The sequence below is a fragment of the Lissotriton helveticus genome, chromosome 9 (assembly GCF_964261635.1).
Source record: "Lissotriton helveticus chromosome 9, aLisHel1.1, whole genome shotgun sequence".
Classification (NCBI taxonomy): Eukaryota; Metazoa; Chordata; class Amphibia; order Caudata; family Salamandridae; genus Lissotriton; species Lissotriton helveticus.
The window spans coordinates 142266963-142287214 of NC_136070.1; the positions used below are offsets into that span (position 1 = coordinate 142266963).

A 20252-nucleotide genomic window follows, 5' to 3' on the forward strand; every position below is an offset into this window, starting at 1 on the left:
AATCAGAATAAATGGTATCAATTTTGGCGATAAAAAATTCAGCCAGAGAGTTGCACTGTACAGTATCTAGACAAGGTGGTTTGGGCTGAGACAATGTGCCCGAAAGTTTTTGTACTGCCTTAAAAAGTGCCGTAGGACGATTTTGTGCCTTAAGAATAGTTAAGTTGACATGTTCAACTTTTGCAGTTTTGCACAGTGAATGATATTTAGTTAAGGCAGCTTTATAAGTTAGCTTGGAGCACAGATCATATTTTATGCGCCATTTGCGCTCGAGGTTTTTGCAGATGTTTTTTTCTTTTTTTAATGCAGCTGTAAACCAGGGCGCAGGCGGGTGGTGAGGGTTGTGCTTTTGCATGCGCTGCGGTACGCATGCGTCTACAGCATGTACAAGCCATGCATTAACTACATCAGCTGCTTCAATACTAGTGCCTTCCGTGAAAGGTCTGAACTCTCAAGATAAGAGTTAAGTTTCTTAAAGTCCAGCTTATTCCAATTTCTGGATGGCCATGATTCAGTAGAAGTAGAGAGGGTGTTAGGTGGACAACCAATGGTAACAGAGAAAGTCACCATATAATGATCAGACCATACAATAGGTAAAGGAGCCTCACATATAATGGTTTCTAAATTAGAAAGAATGGGGTCCAAAAGATTCCTTGCTTTATGAGTAGGACCAGAATTATGTAAAATAATGTTTAGTGCAGCCAAGTCCTGTAGAAGATTGGTACTGGTGGGACAGGAAAGATCATTCAAGTGCAAGTTCAGATCACCAATAATTGAAAAGTTTGTGGAATTCTGAATTAGAGGTGCTACGTGCTCAGGAAAGGTGGAAGCCCAGGAACTCGCTGGGCCAGGGGGACGATAAATGAGCATCCCAGAGAGAGTAAAGTTGGGAGATAGCGAAAGTTTGAAAAGACCGGCTTCGCTGTTCGGTAGTTCAAAGTCTTCCCATTTGCAGGAGTACAGTCTATTGTAAATTATGGCTATCCCTTCACCATCTTTCATTAATCTGTTTTTTCCAACATATGTGTAGTTATCAGGGAGAGCAGTAGCAATATCCATGCCAGAGTAGTCTTTTAGCCATATCTCAGTGAGGAATAAAGCTGCAGGTTCCACCGAGACGAGGAGATCAAAGATCCCTCTCTTATGTTTAACTAATGATCTGCAATTTAAGCTGATCAGCGTCCGAGCCTGAGGCAGGTCTATAGATGTAGGTTTTGGGCGTGATGGAGGAAAATCAGATGTGGCTATGTTGGTAAGAGAGGGAAAGGATGTGAGGGGGAAATAGCAAGCCGAGCAGGTTGAAGGAACATATTGAGGATTCATAGTAATGCAGTGTGAGCAATGCGATGGCCTGAGGCTAATGAGAGCCTCCCTAGAATAAGTAAGAGGTAGACCAGAGAGTAAGGTACCAGGGGTCGTAGCCCCTAGTCCCGGCCCGTCGCGGACAGGCGCAGACGGGCTTGCCTTAGGCGGCCTTCGGCGCGCAAACGGCGGGCCCGCTGCGCTTCCTAAAATTACACATTTATATATGTGCAGGAGGACGGTTGGGGGGGCGTGGCCTCGAAAGGGGCGTGGCCAGCGGCCTCACCGTTGATGGCGGCGGGGTGTTAGTGTATGCTCAAAATCCCGTGTCAGCGCTAGATCCGCTGCACGGTAAGAGGTAGAAGCGTGTGACCCCAAGTGAGGTAAAGATCTGAATCAGGTAGGTTTAAAAGTACAACACACAATTTTAAAAAAATAGTCACAAGCTTAGCCTACTCCCGGCTTTCCGCCTCAGGAGAAATGGTTTCTAATGGCGCTCGTAGTCAGCGTCATTAAGTAGAAGAGGGGGGGCGTGGCCTCGAAAGGGGCATGGCCAGCGGCCTCGCCGGTGATGGCGGTGGGGTGTTAGTGTATGCTCAAAATCCCGTGTCAGCGCTAGATCCGCTGCACGGTAAGAGGTAGGAGCGTGTGACCCCAAGTGAGGTAAAGATCTGAATCAGGTAGGTTTAAAAGTACAACACACAATTTTTAAAAAATAGTCACAAGCTTAGCCTACTCCCGGCTTTCCGCCTCAGGAGAAATGGTTTCTAAATTCCTTTTCCTTTTCCAAGGCCCGCAGCTACGGGGGAAGAGTATTCCAAGCCTTTGCTCCAAGTACTGGCAGTGATTTACCCCCTCTCGTACTAAGCCTAAAGGTTGGAACCGACAGCAGGTTAGCATTAGAAGAGCGGAGGGTGCGTGTTGGGTGATATCTAGCAAACCTCCTACATAGGTATTTTGGGCCTAAGGAGTGAACGGCTCTGAAAGTGATGATCAATATCTTGAATAGGACCCTCTTAATTATTGGTAACCAATGCAGTGTTTTTAGTGCAGCGGTTGCTGATGATCTCTTTGGCCATTTCAGCACTAACCTGGCTGCTGCATGTTGCACCATCTGTAGTTTATGGGTAACCGCTTTGTCGGTACCTGCGTAAAGACTGTTACAATAATCTATCCTTGACGTTACCAATGCAACTGTTACCATTTTCCTGGCCTCCAACGGAAGTAGATCAAAAAACTTCCTGAGTCATTTGATAATGCCAAAACATGTTCCCGCTACTTTCAAAGCCTGTTGCTTGAAAGACAGATTGGTGTCAAACATGATCCCCAAATTCCGCGCCGAATCAGTTGTATGAGGCGGGATTTCTGCCTTCTCTTGCCACCATATGTTGGGAACAAAGTTGTTGTGTGGGCCCATTGGCATATTCTCAGTCTTGCCCGTATTGCATTTCAGGTGGTTTGTCCTCATCCAATTGAATGTGGCCGTTAGGCAACATTTAAGATTTTCTTCCCAGTCCTGGGTATCTTTGTCTAGGACCAGGATCAATTGGGTCTCATCGGCATAGGCCACCACATCAATTCCAGATGTGCTCCACTTCACCCCTGAGACTTTTCAGGAGAACCCTAAGGACTGCACTTGTCCCAAAAAGCTGCAAGAAGCACCCTTTCCTGTATGAGCCCAGCTGATTGATAAGTTCTAACTGGACCTTCCCTGGACCCGGATGGTGGCTTCTGTTGGAGTGAGTCCTGGTCTTTAAGTACTGTTCCTGAGGTCCTGGAACCCTTGCCTGGTGTCGGATTGTATTCCTTCTGCCCAACCCTAAAACCAGAGGCTTAGAAACTGTTGCTCCTGCTCCGAGCTTTTCTGCAAAATCCGTTTCAGCAGGACTATGCGGAGAAGGTATTCATCTTCGTGGAACCCTGTTCAGCTATTGCTTTAAGCCTAGCCTCAGTAGAGGTTTCTGCGCTCCAAAAAGGTACGTACAAAGACAGAAATCTTCACTGAGAAGGCACCAAAAGTATCCAACTGACGAGGGACCTACCTTGGGCATGAATTCTGAATTTCTCTACTTTGAGCTTCCCTGCCAAAAGTCAACGGCTTCACTGGGAATTCATCCGATGGCTATCCAGCCTCGTGGCACCCCACTCGGCCACAGCTTGCTGCCTTGCCCTGCGGAGGATGTTCGACTTCCATTTTAGAGACTACGTTGGAAGGTAAAACATCCGAATGGGATGAACCTAGTCGCTGTAGCCCACCCACGCTACATTGCAGTCAGCCTATAGCCTTACCCTTGTTCTGGTCTAGCGAGACCAGTTGCCTGTGGTTAGCGCTCTTCTTATTTAAAACTTTATAAATTCATATCTCGGGTTCCTCTCATTGGATTATTGTTGTTTTGGTGTCATTTTGTTAATTAAAATATACTCTAGTTTTATACATTATAGTGGGATTTAATTGTGTTTTTGACATTTTAACTGTTTGGTACTTTTAAATGCTTTACACATTGTCTTAAATTAAGCCTGTCTGCTCTGTGCAATATTTACCAGGGGTTGACCTCCGCTTTAAATTACTGAAACCTTTACTGGACCAAACAAGCATAGTAACATTATTACTTGTGCAGGACTACATAGTAACATTATTACTTGTGCAGGACTACTAGCCATCGAACATCACAGTCCTGGGGCCGACATACAGACCTGACAAGATACCTAAAAGCTGAGGCACAAAACACAGTACATAACATAACATAACGTGTATTTGTAAAGCACATGTTCACCCCAGCAACGGGGCACCTTGGCACTGAAATAACAGATGTATATTGTTACCCAACTTAATGGTACTCATTTTATCAACCTCAAATGGATGAAAGGCTGAGTTTACCCGCCGGGATTTGAACCTCTGACTATGAGGTCGAACACAGGCCCCTGCAGTGGATGCATTAGTCCACTGAGCCACCAGACCCGGCGATTGCAACTCCCCTGTTTTTCAAGCACCGAGAGCAAACACATGTACCATGGCACCTTATGTCTGATCTGACATATCCCCTGTTATTCCAGTTCCAATACTGTACACTGTCCTGTCAGCCAACCTCAACTCTGATCTCTCGAGATGTCTGGGATCCCAGAAGGTCATCCTCTCTGAGTGTAGTTTGGCCAATTCATCTCACACAGCATATGATTTATAATATTTTAATATATAACTGTTACATCATTTAAATATAACAGTTTACACTGGCGACGATTATCACACACTTTGCCTTCGGCCCGCCCTGGTCTTTACTCTTTGCATCTCTTCTGTTCGCACATCCATCCAGTTCTTACCTTTCCCAGCTGGTTCTGGGGTTCAGGAAAAACGTAATTCTGTTTTCACTCTCAGCTCCTTCAGAAATATGTGGGATGTTCATTTTTCCCAATCAGAGTAAGCAGTGGAACAATGACATATGAGAAAAGACCGTGTATCCCCTGTAGAGGCATTCTCTGCATAGAACAACCCAGTAACATACATGACTGACGCCAGAAAACTGCTCTTTCCACTTATGGCTTCATTGACAAGGTCAGACATGTCCATCTTTTTTCCAAAATGCATTCCTCTGCTCAGGTATGTTATGCCGAAACATGGGTTTCCCACGGAGCAAAGGACCCAGGTAAAAATCCGCCCTCTCACCTTCCCCTGGTGTGATACGGCTGCTTGCAACTCAAAATCAAGGCACCATAGACCCGCTGCATGCAACAAAGGGAACAGATAATAACGTGACATACCTGAACCGTGCAGGACTGGAGAGGAGAGAAGCCATCATTGCCTGGAGTCCAAGAGATGCTGGCGCTGGCATTTGATACCTTGGTAATGGAGAGGTTGGAAGGCGCAAGAGGCAAGACTGGAAATAACATGGATAAAGTAGGTGGTTAGAGAGTGGGGTCAAGAAAAGATTCAACCAAACAGGATACCTGAGGCATCACAAACAACTTCTACGCATAGATTCCCTCTCTAAAACAATGCCACCATCATCACAATGACTGGGAGAAGAGTGAGAAAGACAACATGTAGAGGGCGAAAAGCCTGACGACAACAGCAAAGCATAGCAACATCCCACAACACTTAACCTTTGAGTTTAAAGCAAAGTTCATTTGTTTTCAGTGCTTCAAACAACACCAAACTCCAAACAACTAATGGAAGCAATCAATTTCTCCTCAAATGTCCCTCGTCACATCTGCACAGTGCATAACACTACGTAGAATTGCTATCAGATGTTACAAACACAGTATGTTATAGATTATGGAAACCAAACAAAAAATAAATGGTGTTAATTAGTATTGTTGTTGTAATATTTAAAGGGCTGTTGCTTAAGTAGTGGTATAGCCCAGAGAGAGCATTGTTTGAGCCAACATCAGCCCTTACAAACATTTTCAAAGCAGCCTGGCACTTCAGGATACCCTAATAAGAGTGGTGTCATGGGAGTATGGCTGGGTCATTGACGCTCCTCCTTAGCCTGGAACGCACCTAGAAAATGCCAGAGCACATTGGCCAGTCCAGCCGTGCACATGCGCCAGAGCACATTCGGGCTCACAGGCAGAAGGTATGTCTCAGACCATATTTGTTGGAGGCAATCAAAAAAAAATGGTGATCTGATCCATTCTGTTCTGTCTTATCTTTTCCAAATTTTCAGAGTTGTGTACGTGGCCTCCATTTATGAATGGAGCCAAATAGACAGAAGGATTCCTTAACCATTTATGGTGAGAAGCACAAGGCTTTGGACTGCATCCTGGGAGTCTGTGCAGAACATGGAGAAAAAAGATGTTGCAGAACCATCAATGTTGGGCAAAAACACTCCAGGCAGTGACTGCACTAGGTGGGGTAACAGGAAATGCACAGGAAACCGACTCGATGCCATGCACCGTACCACAATAGGGCAACACAATATTCCCTCAGGAGACTGCAATGAATATCATCCAACACACAAGGGCTCCCGAGGGAATCATCCAAACAGGAGACAAAACACATAGTTGAATGAATAAATCAAGGCAGAGGTTTAAATTGCATTCACCTCTAAAAGAAATAGGTTAAAATTATATATAGAAATATTTATTTGCATAAGTAAATGTGTACACTCTCACATGGAACAATAAAAAACATTTATGCCGTTTTTTTAACAGTAAAACTTTTGAGCAAAACGAAATGGATCAACAATAGCAAAACACACACATATGTCAAAGAATTGAATCAAATACAAACAAATAGAACTGTAACACATACATGTACAACATGGATTAGTGTCCACAAAGTCCTATATCAGATGTTTGATGGGCACTTTTCAGTTCTTAAATTTGAGGCAAAATAGAAGATTATAGGATTTGCAGAAGTTATCTTAGTCAAGCTACCCTGGATGGGGTAAGCTGTCCAAATGCAAGTTCAAGAATTCAACCCTGAATAAAACCTGTAGGTGACGTCTGCCTAGAGACATCCAATGCACACCTGTAATAGCATCAGATGTGCTTCAGTTGAGCTGGTGGGGGCCATGGGCACTTATTTTTGGGGATAGGCACTTATTTTCCGCGCAATAAATATTTACTGAACACTAGAGAGGGAAAACACAGAGATTGGAAAGATGGAGGGAGAGAAACCATCGCAAAAGCAGAAATCAGGAATCTGCAAGAGTGAGAGAAAGAGGCGGAAGTGTCTGGGAGTGGATTAAAGACTGGCGGTCTTGGCATTCGGAGCGCCGACGTTTAACTGCACCGGCCGTCGGCTTCTGAGCACAGCTTGCTCTCTTCCTTTCAAAAATTAAGAACAGGGCAGTTGCAAGCGTCAGTCATTTCTGTAGCCTCACAGCGCTATCGGCAGGGTAGGAGCCTGGTCCATAGGTGGGAGCCAGGACTTTGTGGTTTCACCGCCAGAACTGCTTTGGGAGAGGCAGGGCGCATTAGGAGACCTCAGGTTCCGCCTGGGTCTGTTGCATGAAGCCACATTTTGCAGCTAAAGAGGGCCTTTCTCCTCGGCCGGTCTTGGCCCTGATACATATTATTTCGAATTTAACATGGGTTTCTGCTGTAAATAACTATTGCTTCAGGGTACTCCTGGAGACTCAAGTATTGTCCAATTCTCCAGAACCACTTTGTAAATAGAATGTCTCCTGTGTTGATTTCGGTACCCACGCTGGCTCTAGTAGTAGTAATACTTTATTTGTTGATTAATAAAAATCATTACAATCAAGAATAAAACACAATGGGTTATGAGCATTATTTTTTACCTATAGAACACATATACTACATCGTATTGAAATATATCGAGGCACATTAGCACACAATATCATATTTCACACCAGTCATAGGCGATGTCCCTTCAAATTCACTCTGACTCTAGTGAAATGCTAGGCAGCTCTGGAGTAGGTTGTCCCACACTACCCCCCCCCTCCCAGATGCACTTCAGTGACGCTTCAAGGAGATACAAGGTGCTGCAGGACAGTTAGGCCAATCCGTGCTCGTCGCGCACAGTCAGGAAAAGCTACAATGCATACTCATTCTGTTCTGGGCAAGGATATACTCACCCTCCTCACTGCATGTTACTGTACTGGCAAACATGGCAAACATGTATGGCTTTAACCCGTTGACCGCTGCGCGAATTCCGCCGCAGTGCGGGTGATTTATGACTGGGCATGGTTCGGTAAACCCCTGGCCGTCCTCCGCACACACCCACTGTGACGTCGGACGGCTGGGGGCGTCCGACGCATGCAAAGGATTAAAGGGGGGACAGTAAGGGCATCATCTTACTGGCGGCCATGTTTCTAACATAATGTGTTGTCGGAGTCAGACTGAAGTACATAGATTCGCAGAGCTGGTTCTGGTTAGCGCCTGGACAAGGGACTTGCCGGTGTCATCAAGTGCTGTATTTCGTAATTCTTTCCTCTTACGCTATCAGGCAGCTCATAGCAATGTAATGAGTGGAAAGTGAACACACTTGTTGATCCTATTGTCGCCACACTGGGGCAAGAACAGCGCCTCAGTTCCGTAGGCAGCACGGCAAAATGGCGGCCAAGCCAGACGTCGGTTAGCCAGCCCTGATACTGTACATAGAAATCCGTCTCTGCTGGGCTCTGCCCTGCTGCAGTAGAGCCTGGACTCTACTAGTCACTACTGCGTTACACTGTTCACAGATCCTGAACTCTACTAGTTTCTACTCTGTTACACTGAATGCAGAACTTTGGCTCTACTGGTTTCTACTCTGTTACACTGAATGCAGAACTTTGGCTCTACTGGTTTCTACTCTGTTACACTGAATGCAGAACTTTGGCTCTACTGGTTTCTACTCTGTTACACTGAATGCTGAGCCCTGACTCTACTAGCCTCTACTTTGTTACATTGTATTCAGTACCTCTACTCTACGAGGCATGCAGAGCCAATGCTCTCTACTGGTCTCGACTTTATTACACTGAATGCAGAGCTTTGACTCTACTGGTCCCTACTCTGTTACACTGAATTCAGAGCTTTGACTCTACTGGTCTCTACTCTGTTACACTGAATGCTGAGCCCTGACTCTACTAGCCTCTACTTTGTTACATTGTATTCAGTACCTCTACTCTACGAGGCATGCAGAGCCAATGCTCTCTACTGGTCTCGACTTTATTACACTGAATGCAGAGCTTTGACTCTACTGGTCCCTACTCTGTTACACTGAATTCAGAGCTTTGACTCTACTGGTCTCTACTCTGTTACACTGAATGCTGAGCCCAGACTCTACTAGTCTCTACTATGTTACACTGAATGCTGAGCCCAGACTCTACTAGTCTCTACCCTGTTACACTTCATACACAGCCTTGACTCCACAGGTCTGTTCTGTTAAATTGTATGCAGAGCCTGGACTGCATTGGGCCACTCTGAAGCAGGACTTCAAGCGCCCAACCTCCCCTGGACACTGTCCAGATGTACCGCCTCTCTTCTGGAGCAGGGGGAGAGGGTGGTGGGATAAAGAATGCTTCTTGGTGTCTGAAAATCCTGTGGAATTGCATCATGAGATAAAGATTAGTGGTGGCAAAAATTTGTTCTACAAGGTTGTGACACATTTGGACCGAAGGGTAAAACCCAAGCAGTGTTTTAAATGCCAGCTCATTGCTGATCTCAGAAATTGGTAATTCTCAGGAACATCTGAGCTGTCGGGCATAAACGGCTTCAGGTGGGAAAAATACTAGATGGTTTTCTTCATGTCTCCAACCTGCCTTCCGGAAGAGAGTCCTCTTACAAGAGGCAGCAGCAGGATGAGTTCCCGTCTCCCTGCCGCAGTCTCGGAGATCATGCACAACCACCTAGAAAGGCAAGAGACAGAGAGGAGTAGAGGAAGAGCCGAGGATGAGGACAGCAGCGCCTCGCCACCAGGTTAGAGCTGTGAGGGCTTCTGGGAAAAGTAAAAAAGTTGGTAGTGGAGGGTAACTGGTGAAGATGGAGATGGTGAAGGGTCTTTGGGTTCTTCAGGGATAGGCGCCAACAGTCTTAGACCCTTGACCTGCTGCTAGTGTCCAGTCTGTGACTTTACATGGACATTTGCAATTAAGACACATGGAAAGAACCCCTTGAGGACTGGTCCATGTTTGTGAGCACCTAGGAAGGGAGGTCAGGACACTTAAGGGTGCAAGGCAGAGGAAGGAGGGAATAAAACAGAAAGTCAATTGCTTAGAATGAGTTTATACGAATGGTACGCTTCCGTAAGTGGGCCAATAAAGAAGTTAGAGAACTTCAGAGCATGGAGTTGGAGTAAAAAGTGAGATTGGGGTTGGAGAGAGACAGGCTTGCCTGGTCTGCCCCCTGGGCTTGTTTGGGTGGCTGGTGTGTCCTGGGTGATGCTCAGGGTTTCCTTTGGACAATTAAGGTAGGTGGGCGGGAAAAGTATGGGTGACAGCCTCCTTGGCCGTCGACACACCAAGGGGAAGGGTGTAGTTTAGATGCCCTCCCTCCAAATTAGTTTTTTCATGGGAGGTCATCAGGCATGTTTTGTCTTGGCATGTTTGTTGCTCTAGTAGGGCAGTTCTGTTATTTAATTTGATGTTGGGTATGCTGCTGGTAGGCAGGTCTAGTACTGTGCAGCGGCAAGAGGACAATTGTTGTATGGGGGATCAAAAGAGGTGTGAACACAGTTCAGGAAGGTCTAGATATGGTCAAGGAGCAAGAGGAGGGATTGGGCGAAGGTAACAGGGGAGTGCTTTTGATGACTTCGGGGGGAGGGCAGGAGTTGTATCACAGACCTGGGGTGGGAAGGGAAGAGTAAGGAGGGAGGGGTTAAGGAGATTTTAGAACGGTGGGTGGGTTTTAGGAAGTTACTTTGTATTAGCGAGGGAAATTAGTTTGGTAAGGCATTTGGCCTAGGCTTGTTGTAGATTAATGGTCCAGTTTCCAGACCTGTTCTATTAAAGCAGCTTTTTACCCTTTTATTCGAGCGAGCATTCCCCTTGCGAGCCGTCTCGCCGGATAAATTCTAAGGGTCTAGGGAGAGAAAGGTACCCCCTGTTTGCTTTTAGGTTCAAGAGGAGGGGGCAATAACAAGAAATATGAGACAAACCTCTTATCTGACCTATTTCATTTCAACATTGGCAATTGCTAAAAAAAATCTACATTTCCCCATAAACAAAAACTTGAATATAATTTTTCTCAAGATTTTATTATTTATGAAAAACACTTATGCTTTTTCTTTTTTGTATATAATATTTATCTTTTTTTGGTGCTCATATAGTCATAAAAAACATTAACAAATATTCACAAATACATATAATTCTAAGGGTTGCCAAGTGCTCCATTATATAAGAATAAGGCATGCTGGGCCGGTGTTCCTTTTACAGCATCATGTAGGTATGTATTTACGCACACGCAAGGGGGGATACATGTGACGTCCTGGCTCATAAAAACAGAAAGAATGCCCCCATGAGAATCTTACAAGGTATAATTCTGGAGTCACCGCTGCCGCCTAAAATAGAAATAGAACTCTTACGTGTGCAATATTTCTTGGCCTGGATACGATTAATTTTTGTGTCTGACACTTCCCAGCACGGCTGCAGCCTGCATGCTAAACACCCCTCAGTACCAGTCATTGTTCTGCATGCTGGGCCAGGCACAGCAATGTCACACCACCCAGAGTCCTCCCGCACGTTTCCCATCACCCTCTGCGGCCCTCACCTTTGACCTGAGCAACAGCTGTCCGGGAGGAAGACAGTCCTCTCTCGTTGTGGGCCTCACACGAGAAAAACGTTTTCTGGCGAATTCCTGAAAATAATTAAAGAAAGAAGAATAAGTGAAACCACGATCTCCTCGAAACCCTTTTCATGGTTGATGAGCAGTTTCTGACAACAAAGGTGAGGTTATATCCTGGCCTCTTGTCGTACCACAAGAGGAAAGGTTGCCTTGCATACAAAGACTGTTGGTGAATTTAATCGGAGTCCAGAGCAAAGGGGAAACAAGGGAGTAAACAGAGAAGAAATCTATTAAATGGTAAACAAATCGTAAATATCGCTTATGGTAAAAAAAATAAAAAATACAAGCATCAAGCATCGAAAGTGGAAAGGCCACTGCCACTATACACACGGTGAGAATTCGCGTATGAGGAAGAGGAAGGTGGCACATCCAGGTGTGAGCTCAGGGCTCAGGTTGCAGAATATAACAGAGAAAGAGCAACTAACAGCAGTGATGAGGCAACCAGTTTCATAAAACCACATTGAGGAACCAATCTCCCTACTAGGGGCTCTGAATAAGGCGGTCGGGGTCATGGTGGTAAGTAAAGGCGAGAATCTACAGCACTTGAGATTTAAATGCCAGCTCATGGCGGATTACAAAAATTGGTAATTCTCAGGAACATCTGAGCTGTCGGACATAGACGGCTACAGCTAGAAAAAAGTACTAGTAGGTTTTCTTCAGGTCTCCAACCTGCCTTCTGAAAGAGAGTCCTCTGACAAGGAGCAGGAGGAGGAGGAGTTCCTGCCTCTCTGCTGTGGTCTCGTAGATCATCTACTACCACCTAGAAAGGCAAGGCACAGGGAGTAGAGCAAGATATAGGTTGTCAATACCTGCCTACTATTTGCCACTGTAAGTAGTGAAATTAAATTGCTGCTGTTTGACATGAGCCGCCCTTGGAAGTTTATCCTCGTTGCTCATGCTTTTCAGTGAATTTATCCGGCCAGCGGCTGAGCTGCCATGCTCCTCAACACGTGTGTGAGACTCTACTGAACAACCAGCTTGAATCCAAATGCCTACAATGTGAAAGGAGAAAGAAGCAGCTCTAATCGCCTAATGTGGCTTCAAAACTCTTTGAGTTGTTGCCAGTTTGGATCAGTGTACAGAAACATGAGCTCTCCACTGATATGTACCACACTAGCCAATAATTCTTCACCATCATCACTGGGCTCCACTGTGCCAGTGACCAAGGCGAGTCTTGGGTACATCTCCACATGACGGCCACACTGCAAAGGCCACCGACTGTAATCCACCTCCACTTATTCATGTCCTTACAGTCAATCACGTAAGGAAAGACAACTGCCAACACCGCCACATCTGGGCCTTATCCTGTACCATGGGCATCACCCATCTACTGTCTTCAGCAATACCAGTACCCAATCCTCTCTCTTGACTGCACAACAGGGCAGCTCCTTTGTGAGAGCGGAGTCAGGGTGGGCTGGATGGGACGGTGCAGCAGCAGGGAGGACAGTGTGCTGCAGGGCACTTCATTCCAAAGGGCGCATGTCCCTTTGGCTGGCAGTCTTGTGACAGAAAGCCAGACATGCGCACTTTGAAACTTCTAACCTAGCTGTCTCAAGACAGCTGTGGTAGATCAAGCGTAGGCCTCTAGTGACCTCGTGAGTGGCCACTCCCTCCAATCCAGGTGCTGCTCTCATGTAGCATGAGCTGCGCCAGGATTGGTTAAGGGGCTCGTGCTGAACACTGGACCGCAGGAGGGAGATGTGCAGTGAGGGGGACGTGTCACAGTTAAGTAGATCTTTTTTTTTGCCCATTTGCCTGCCTCACCACTCCCCATGGATGCCAGCCGCCACTGCTGCTCGAGTCTTTGTCACTCCCATGCAAAAGTAGCCAGACCAGGAGATCACCATGACTGCCCAATGCAGGAAAGCCTACAGCATTCCTTTCAGTGCCAAAGATACAGTCCAAAACAGCTGCTCAAGAAGATTAACACCCGCGGTGTTCCTGACCCTCTCCAGACACCTCCTGACGTCCATTGAGCTGGCCTTAATTTTCCAGTGGGCCATATACCCACTGCTCAACAGTGGAACAGTTACCCACACTGGTTTACACGTTCATACTTCTGAGGCTGCTCTAGAGCAGGAGCAATCCTTGAAATAAGTGTTTACATGGAACTCATTCAAAAAGAAAATTTATAAAATGTCACAGATATTTCTGTGTGGACTGAATCCAACAAAATCTCAATACAAGGTTAAAGACATTTAGAATGAGCAATGACAACTCGGCCAGTATGCAACACGGTTCAGCCGAACCAAGTTCAATCAACCTTGCTGAAGAGAACAAAATTGGTAAATGGTAGCCTGGGAATCCAAAGCCCAAGATGGTGGAAAGCCCTCAATCGAAACCAAAGATCTGAACACAAATGAGTCATAAAACTTCTAAAATCGATAAAAATCAAGAGGTTTTCAAATGAACTCTGAACAGATCAAGGGTCATGTCAGAAGAACATCAGACATGGTTAGATTGGAGTCTAATTGGAGTCTAATTTCCTTTCCTCACTTTGTTACACTTTTTATCATTATATCTAGCACTTTAAAAAACTCCTAAATAATAAAACAATTCTCTTAATTTAAATGGCACTAAACCCTGCAGCAGGCTTCCATAAACTGAAATTAGACTTCACTGCCTTAATGTTGCCACATCTGTTACTTTTCATGTTTAAATCTAAGATTAAAAGTCCTGATTAATGTTTAATTAAAGTCACTCAGTGAAACATTCAGGGAATTAAGTAAATTTCTGCAACGCTCTGTAAACAACTCCAGACTAAGTAATTGACATTTAATTTAGCTTTTCAATCAAATGAATGCCCTGATTGCAAATGCTGCAGAACCGAGGCGTCAAAAGTAAAGCAGGAGAGAAACCTTGTTAATTTAGCAGTCCCTCTGGAAGGTTGCTGCTCCGACTGAGGGTCACCTCAGGTGTCTTTGCACCTTAGTTTAACTGGCTCAGAACTGAAATATCTGTAGGAAAAAGAAGCTTTTTTCTGGCATGATTTGTGGCATACACTCCCATGTACTGTTTCAAGAGCTATCCTTGAGGGATTATTAACCTGTATTTTTGCACACCTTGGTATTCAACGCAAGGAATGGGAAGCATCCTCATCCCTCCAAAGACTTTGATAACTCTTCTTTTTCTGGACGTTTTACGGCAGCAATATAGGTCGGGGAAGTGATTGCTTGTTGCCAGTTGAACTTTAAAATTATAATGCTGCTTGTTACATTGCAGTTTATGAAGGCATCTTCGTGAAAATATTTGGAATCAGAGGGTGTGTTCTTATGAAACAGAAAGTAATCGTCTGTAGCCACATCAGCATAATTGCTTTGAAAACTTTAGCAGCCATTTCATAGATATTTCTATTTCAGCTCTAGAAAAACTCAGATTTTCATTAAACTTAGTTTCGAACAGAGAGATATTCTGAGGGTATATATGCAATAGGAGATATTAGATGCTGTCACAAGGTTACTAAGACATTAAAAGTCTCTTCTTATTTTTAGACATAAGCTCTCATTCAGGTGAAGCAGTGCCCAGAGTGGCGCTATCTAGTGTCTTTGTTTACTCTCTTATCCCATTCCGCTTTCTACGGGTCTACTGCTAACCATAAACAATTTTGGGTATGCTTGATAGCGAATTTAGGGAGGCGTGGGAACATGCATCACTCCTTTGGGATCCGGACTATAAGGTTAGTGATTTTCACAATTCCATGCTCCTATGTTTGCTAAACCACAACTAACAGGCATTCCAAAATAGGTTTACCTATCAAACATGGACACCGTTTCTTAGGGATGCGGGACCCCCTCTGGAATAATGCACCTTTTACCTGGGATCTTCAATAATTCAAGCTCAAAAACCACTCATTTTAGTTTAAACCAGATTCATACTGGCTGCTGGTTAGAACACAGTCTGTTCAGCACCTGGATGTGAAGTAATTCACAGTGAATGCTTTAACCATTGGCATATCAATTGTTTGTGAAACAGACCATGTTTTTTTTCAGATCAGCCACGATCAAGTGACCCTGCCTATATTTATAATTCAGAAAGCAAAAGCCAGAGCTTTTTTTCCTCATAACTTAGTATTCTTACACAAGACCCAGACATTATATTTGATCTTCAAGTCATAACTAGAAAACTATTTAGACTCCAAATCACTTATCTTTTTCTTTGCACCATTACCTGAATCACATCAAAATATGGGCGTTATAACCCTCCTTACTTGTAATTCGCTAACCCACTATTGGTTTTGCCTACTAAAGAATACCTTCAGGCCATCCCCTCCTTTTCACAATTGTTACTTCCTTCTCAGAGTCGTACTCTCGAACTAAGAGGTAAATATATACCATTTGGCATGGCAACTAAGGCAGTACTTCTTTCTTGGACACCTTTTGGTTTGTGCTTTCAAACACTTTCAGGTCTACTGGTCTTCCTACAAACTGTGTATCAAACCCATACAATTGGATTTTTTTTTATTGTAACTTTCTTTATTTTAGATCCATTATTAATTTGAAAAAGTCCTTTGTGATGAAACACATATCAGCTGTAGTAGACTTTGTCCGTTCGGCTTGAACAATTACCAGAAACGACCTACCTCACACCAGTTCCCTTCTTGTAAATGGAGCACTGGAAATACAGGAGTCGTTTTCTGAGATCGACAATATCATAAAACTGTATTGCTCAATCAAATGAGATTATAATATGACTGTTTGAACTAATAAACACACTGAACTATACAACTGTATATATCTTCTGTCAATTATTGAAAACAATGTCGGTGTGCTCCTCACACACTTTCTACATGATGGAAGAGCCATTAGTTTGCAGGTGCCGTGCATTATTAGTTTTTTTATACAACAGAATGCTGCAGGCGGTCTCTTGATTGGATTAAAACTCAGGGAACTTTTCACAAATGACATTATTTTATTATAAAAGGCTCCCACTCAGTGGTGTAGCACGGGGGGGGGGGGGAGGGGGGCGGACAGCATGGGCCAGCACACGTTTTGGGGGCGGTGGCCTCCCCCCAACCCCCTGTTACCTGCGGACGTTGCAGGGGGGCAAAGGCAGGAGTCAGCAGCACCCCCGCTCTTACATGCACCTGCAGCAGACAGCAACCACAGGGACCACCATGGGCAGCTAAAAGTCTAGCTATGCCACAGCTCCCACTACCCCTGCAGATAATTCGCCACTGACCTGGCACACCACACCAGACCAATTTCGACCAAGGCCCACCATTCCTCCACTATAAGACACAAAGGTCAAGATTAAAGAAACACAAATAAGCCAATGTTGAGAATGTTCTACCTACCATTTGAAAACCACTTTCCTTACAGCACAAGAAATATTGAAAATGGACGTGTCTTCAGGGGGAACTGAATTCACTGCTATGCCCCAAATCCTTTCCTAAGATTTACAGCGCACGATCACATGCCTCAACCATCTAATATTCCTAGAACTCCTTAAAACTCAGGGAACTTTTCACAAATTACGTTGTTTTATTGCAAAAGGCTCCCACTCCGGGGCGTAGCATGGAGGGGGGGGGGGGCGGTCCACCCCGGCCAGCACAAGTTTTGGGGGCGGGGCCTCCCCCAACACCCTGTTACCTGCGGACGTTGCAGGGGGGCAAAGGCAGGAATCAGCAGCTCCCCCGCTCTTACATGCCCCCGCCGCAGACGGCAAACGCGGGGACCACCACGGGCGGCTAAAGGTCTAGCTACGCCACAGCTCCCACTACCCCTGCAGATGATGCGCCACTAACCTGGCACGCCACACCAGACCATTCTCGACCAAGGCCCACCTTTCCTCCACTATAAGACACAGAACACCAAGAATAAAGACACACAAATTAGCCAATGTTGAGAATTTTCTACCTACGATTTGGAAACGACTTTCCTTACAGTCCAAGAAATATTGAAGATGGGCATGTCTTTCAGGAAGGAACTGAATTCACTGCTATACCCAAAATCCTTTCCTATAACTTCCAGCACACAATCACATGCCGCAACCATCTAATATTCCTAAAACGCATTCTCATGGGACTCTCTGGGTGAACACGCCTTCAACAAATTCCATAACTCAACGAAAAGCCTTCCCTGTAACCAAACAAAGGCCAAAGGTTGGATTAGGTGGCTGCATGAATTCTGTTTTGTAAGATCTTTTTAAAAATCATTGCTTTTATAAGACTGAACTTGGAAGTTTTCTGGTCCTGTTCCCTACGGACACTACAAGCTGCCACTACAAAACAACGATCTTGGCGTCTGCTCCCTCTAATGTAGTCTTCAAAGTGGCGGTTCCCACGAGAGCTGACAACAGAGCTCAACAAAGATTTATTAATAATCAAAAGACAGACGATATTACAAAGAGTCTGACATGTGGTGGTGGTCCACAGGGAGTGCTGCCCTAGGCAAAGGCAATGGGCAAAAAATGTATAATTCTTACTATGTCTACCACTTGCTAGGTTTGGACACAAAATATGTTTCAAATACACTCAAAATGATGTCCCTTCCCCATCTCCATAATTCAATTCACCGCCTCAAACAATAAAAAAATCCTATTAATTTTTTGTTCACAATTGCCTCTTCTAGCCTCAAAGTGCTTTTTGTTGGTGCCTCAAATTTACATCACTGTGTCCCAAAACATTCTTTGTTTTGTACCAAAATGTCTTATCTTGCCTATTCGTTAGACAATTATTTCCTATTTTGCCCTAAACTGCTCCCTTTGGCAGCTTAAAAACGTACCCAGCATTCCCCTTGAATATCCATTAGTTTGTATACTACAACATGTGGCGTATTTCTAAATTCGCCTGCCACTCATGGATACAGGACTTTTATAACAATCCTCAAATCATTTCCTACGGTCACATGGATGAGGACTGGCAGTCTGACCTAAAAAAAAAAAAAATATGGTGAAGATTTTGAAAAATGCTACAAATAACCCAGTTTTTTCAAAATAAGAACATAATTGAAAAAAACTCATAAAATATGGAAAAATGCTGGAAATACGGTTTAGATAAATTGAAGCAGAATATACGAGGTACAAGTAATCTGAAAGAGTAAAGGCAGCAAATAGTAAAACTTTGCGAAAAAGCCTAGAAGGTCTTTGCCAGGCCGGATTGACGGTCCAAAGCTGCTTACACTGCCATGCAGTTCTTTATAATAAAAAACATATTTTAAAACTCTTAAATGTCAACGCGATGTAAAGAAACCACTGCAATTACAATTACAATGTACACCGACAAGAACTACTTTAAACCAAACTCCTAAAAAGAATCATTCCACCGAAACCCCTTCAGGGTCTAACGTCAAAGAATGCCAGCCTGGTGTACCCACCTAACTGAGCGATACTCTACCTATTAACCACCTCCTATGCATCTGCCCGTAGAGCTCCATCAACAATTGTGCCTGTCCCATAAACACTACATCTCTACAATAACTGTCTGCCACTACATCTTTATATCTTCATGTCCATTCATATGTTGGCCCTTACAGCTCTACACCTTCGTGATGATACTGGTCTTGTATCTTGCACTTCTATGCCTTCATGATGATCTACGTATGCACCGAAAGCGCTATGCCATCATGACACTTTTGTCTGCACCAGTGCAGCTCTATGTCTTCATGTTGATACTTGTTTGCCTCTACAGCTTTACATCATTACCTTGCTACTTATGACTGTCCCTAATGCTGTACACCTTCAATTCTATACTTGTGCTGGTTGCCACAGCTCTACACCTTGAAGACAACACTTATATCTGCATCTACAGCTTTACACCTTCTCTACACCTTTGTGACAATACTGATATATGTACCCAGAGCTCTACGCCTTCTTGTAGTGTCCCCCCGTCAACTTGACCCCTTCATGGAGTCATTTGTGTCTGCCCTGGGAGCTCTACGCCTTTGTGGCTATAATTATGTCTGCCCCAACAGTTATACCCCTGAAGCTACTTGTCAGCCTTTACAGGTGTTTACGTCTTATGCTTCAGCTCAACATATACAAATACTATACACAGAAAAAGGTAAAGTGTTTGTTTCGACCCCCTCCACAGCTCCACACCATCAGCCACATACTTTTATCTGTTTTAATTCCGATGCTTGGTCAGAGAAAAAGTTAATTGTGTGGTGTCTGAACCTACACTTTACCCTTTCATGACGGTACTTGTGCATGTACACAACAGTTCTGCATTTGAAGCAAATATTTTTAAAAGGCTCTATAAACATAGCAACTAAAAATATGCACCAGCACAAGACCATATTATGAGGCAGGTTGAATAAAATAAGCATAGCAACTAAAAATATGCAACCGCAGAAGATCATATTATGAGGCAGGTTGAATAAATTATACGGCAAGAAAAGGCAAAAATATGTGGCATAATACACAGTTTGTGTTAGTATTACTTTATTAATTTGACATTTCACACAGATGTAAACACTGTCTGAACAAACGTTTCTCCTCATTATTACAATCTTAACACCCAGTACAGCAATAAGCAAATGAAAGGTGACCAGTCAGCTTTTGTGGCGGGTCTTCCACTCCGCCACAAGTGTTGCCACATTTTTATTAACTTTTGATCTGTTTGAGCTATAAACAAATATTTTTGTTAAAATATGCAAATTATGCAGTAGATGATGGACTATGTGGCAAGTCCATATTTATGCGGTTGTGCCCTAGACATACAATCCCAAAATTCCAGTGGCCCAACTAGTATTTCAAACTCCTCAAATTAGTACAGTGTATCTGCATGT

The 20252-nt window shown here is 44.2% G+C and overlaps 1 protein-coding gene across 1 annotated transcript in view; it reads right to left on the bottom strand.

Moving 5' to 3' along the window:
• The window catches only part of TYRO3 (TYRO3 protein tyrosine kinase), a 395592-nt gene that overhangs the window by 191049 nt on the left and 184291 nt on the right, over positions 1-20252 (bottom strand). Inside the window, exons 5-6 of the mRNA XM_078659652.1 lie at positions 11452-11538; positions 5059-5174 (exon numbers count right to left, since the gene is read on the bottom strand). Of these exons, the coding sequence (XP_078515778.1) occupies positions 5059-5174; positions 11452-11538 (203 nt within the window). The remainder of the gene's footprint in view (positions 1-5058; positions 5175-11451; positions 11539-20252) is intronic.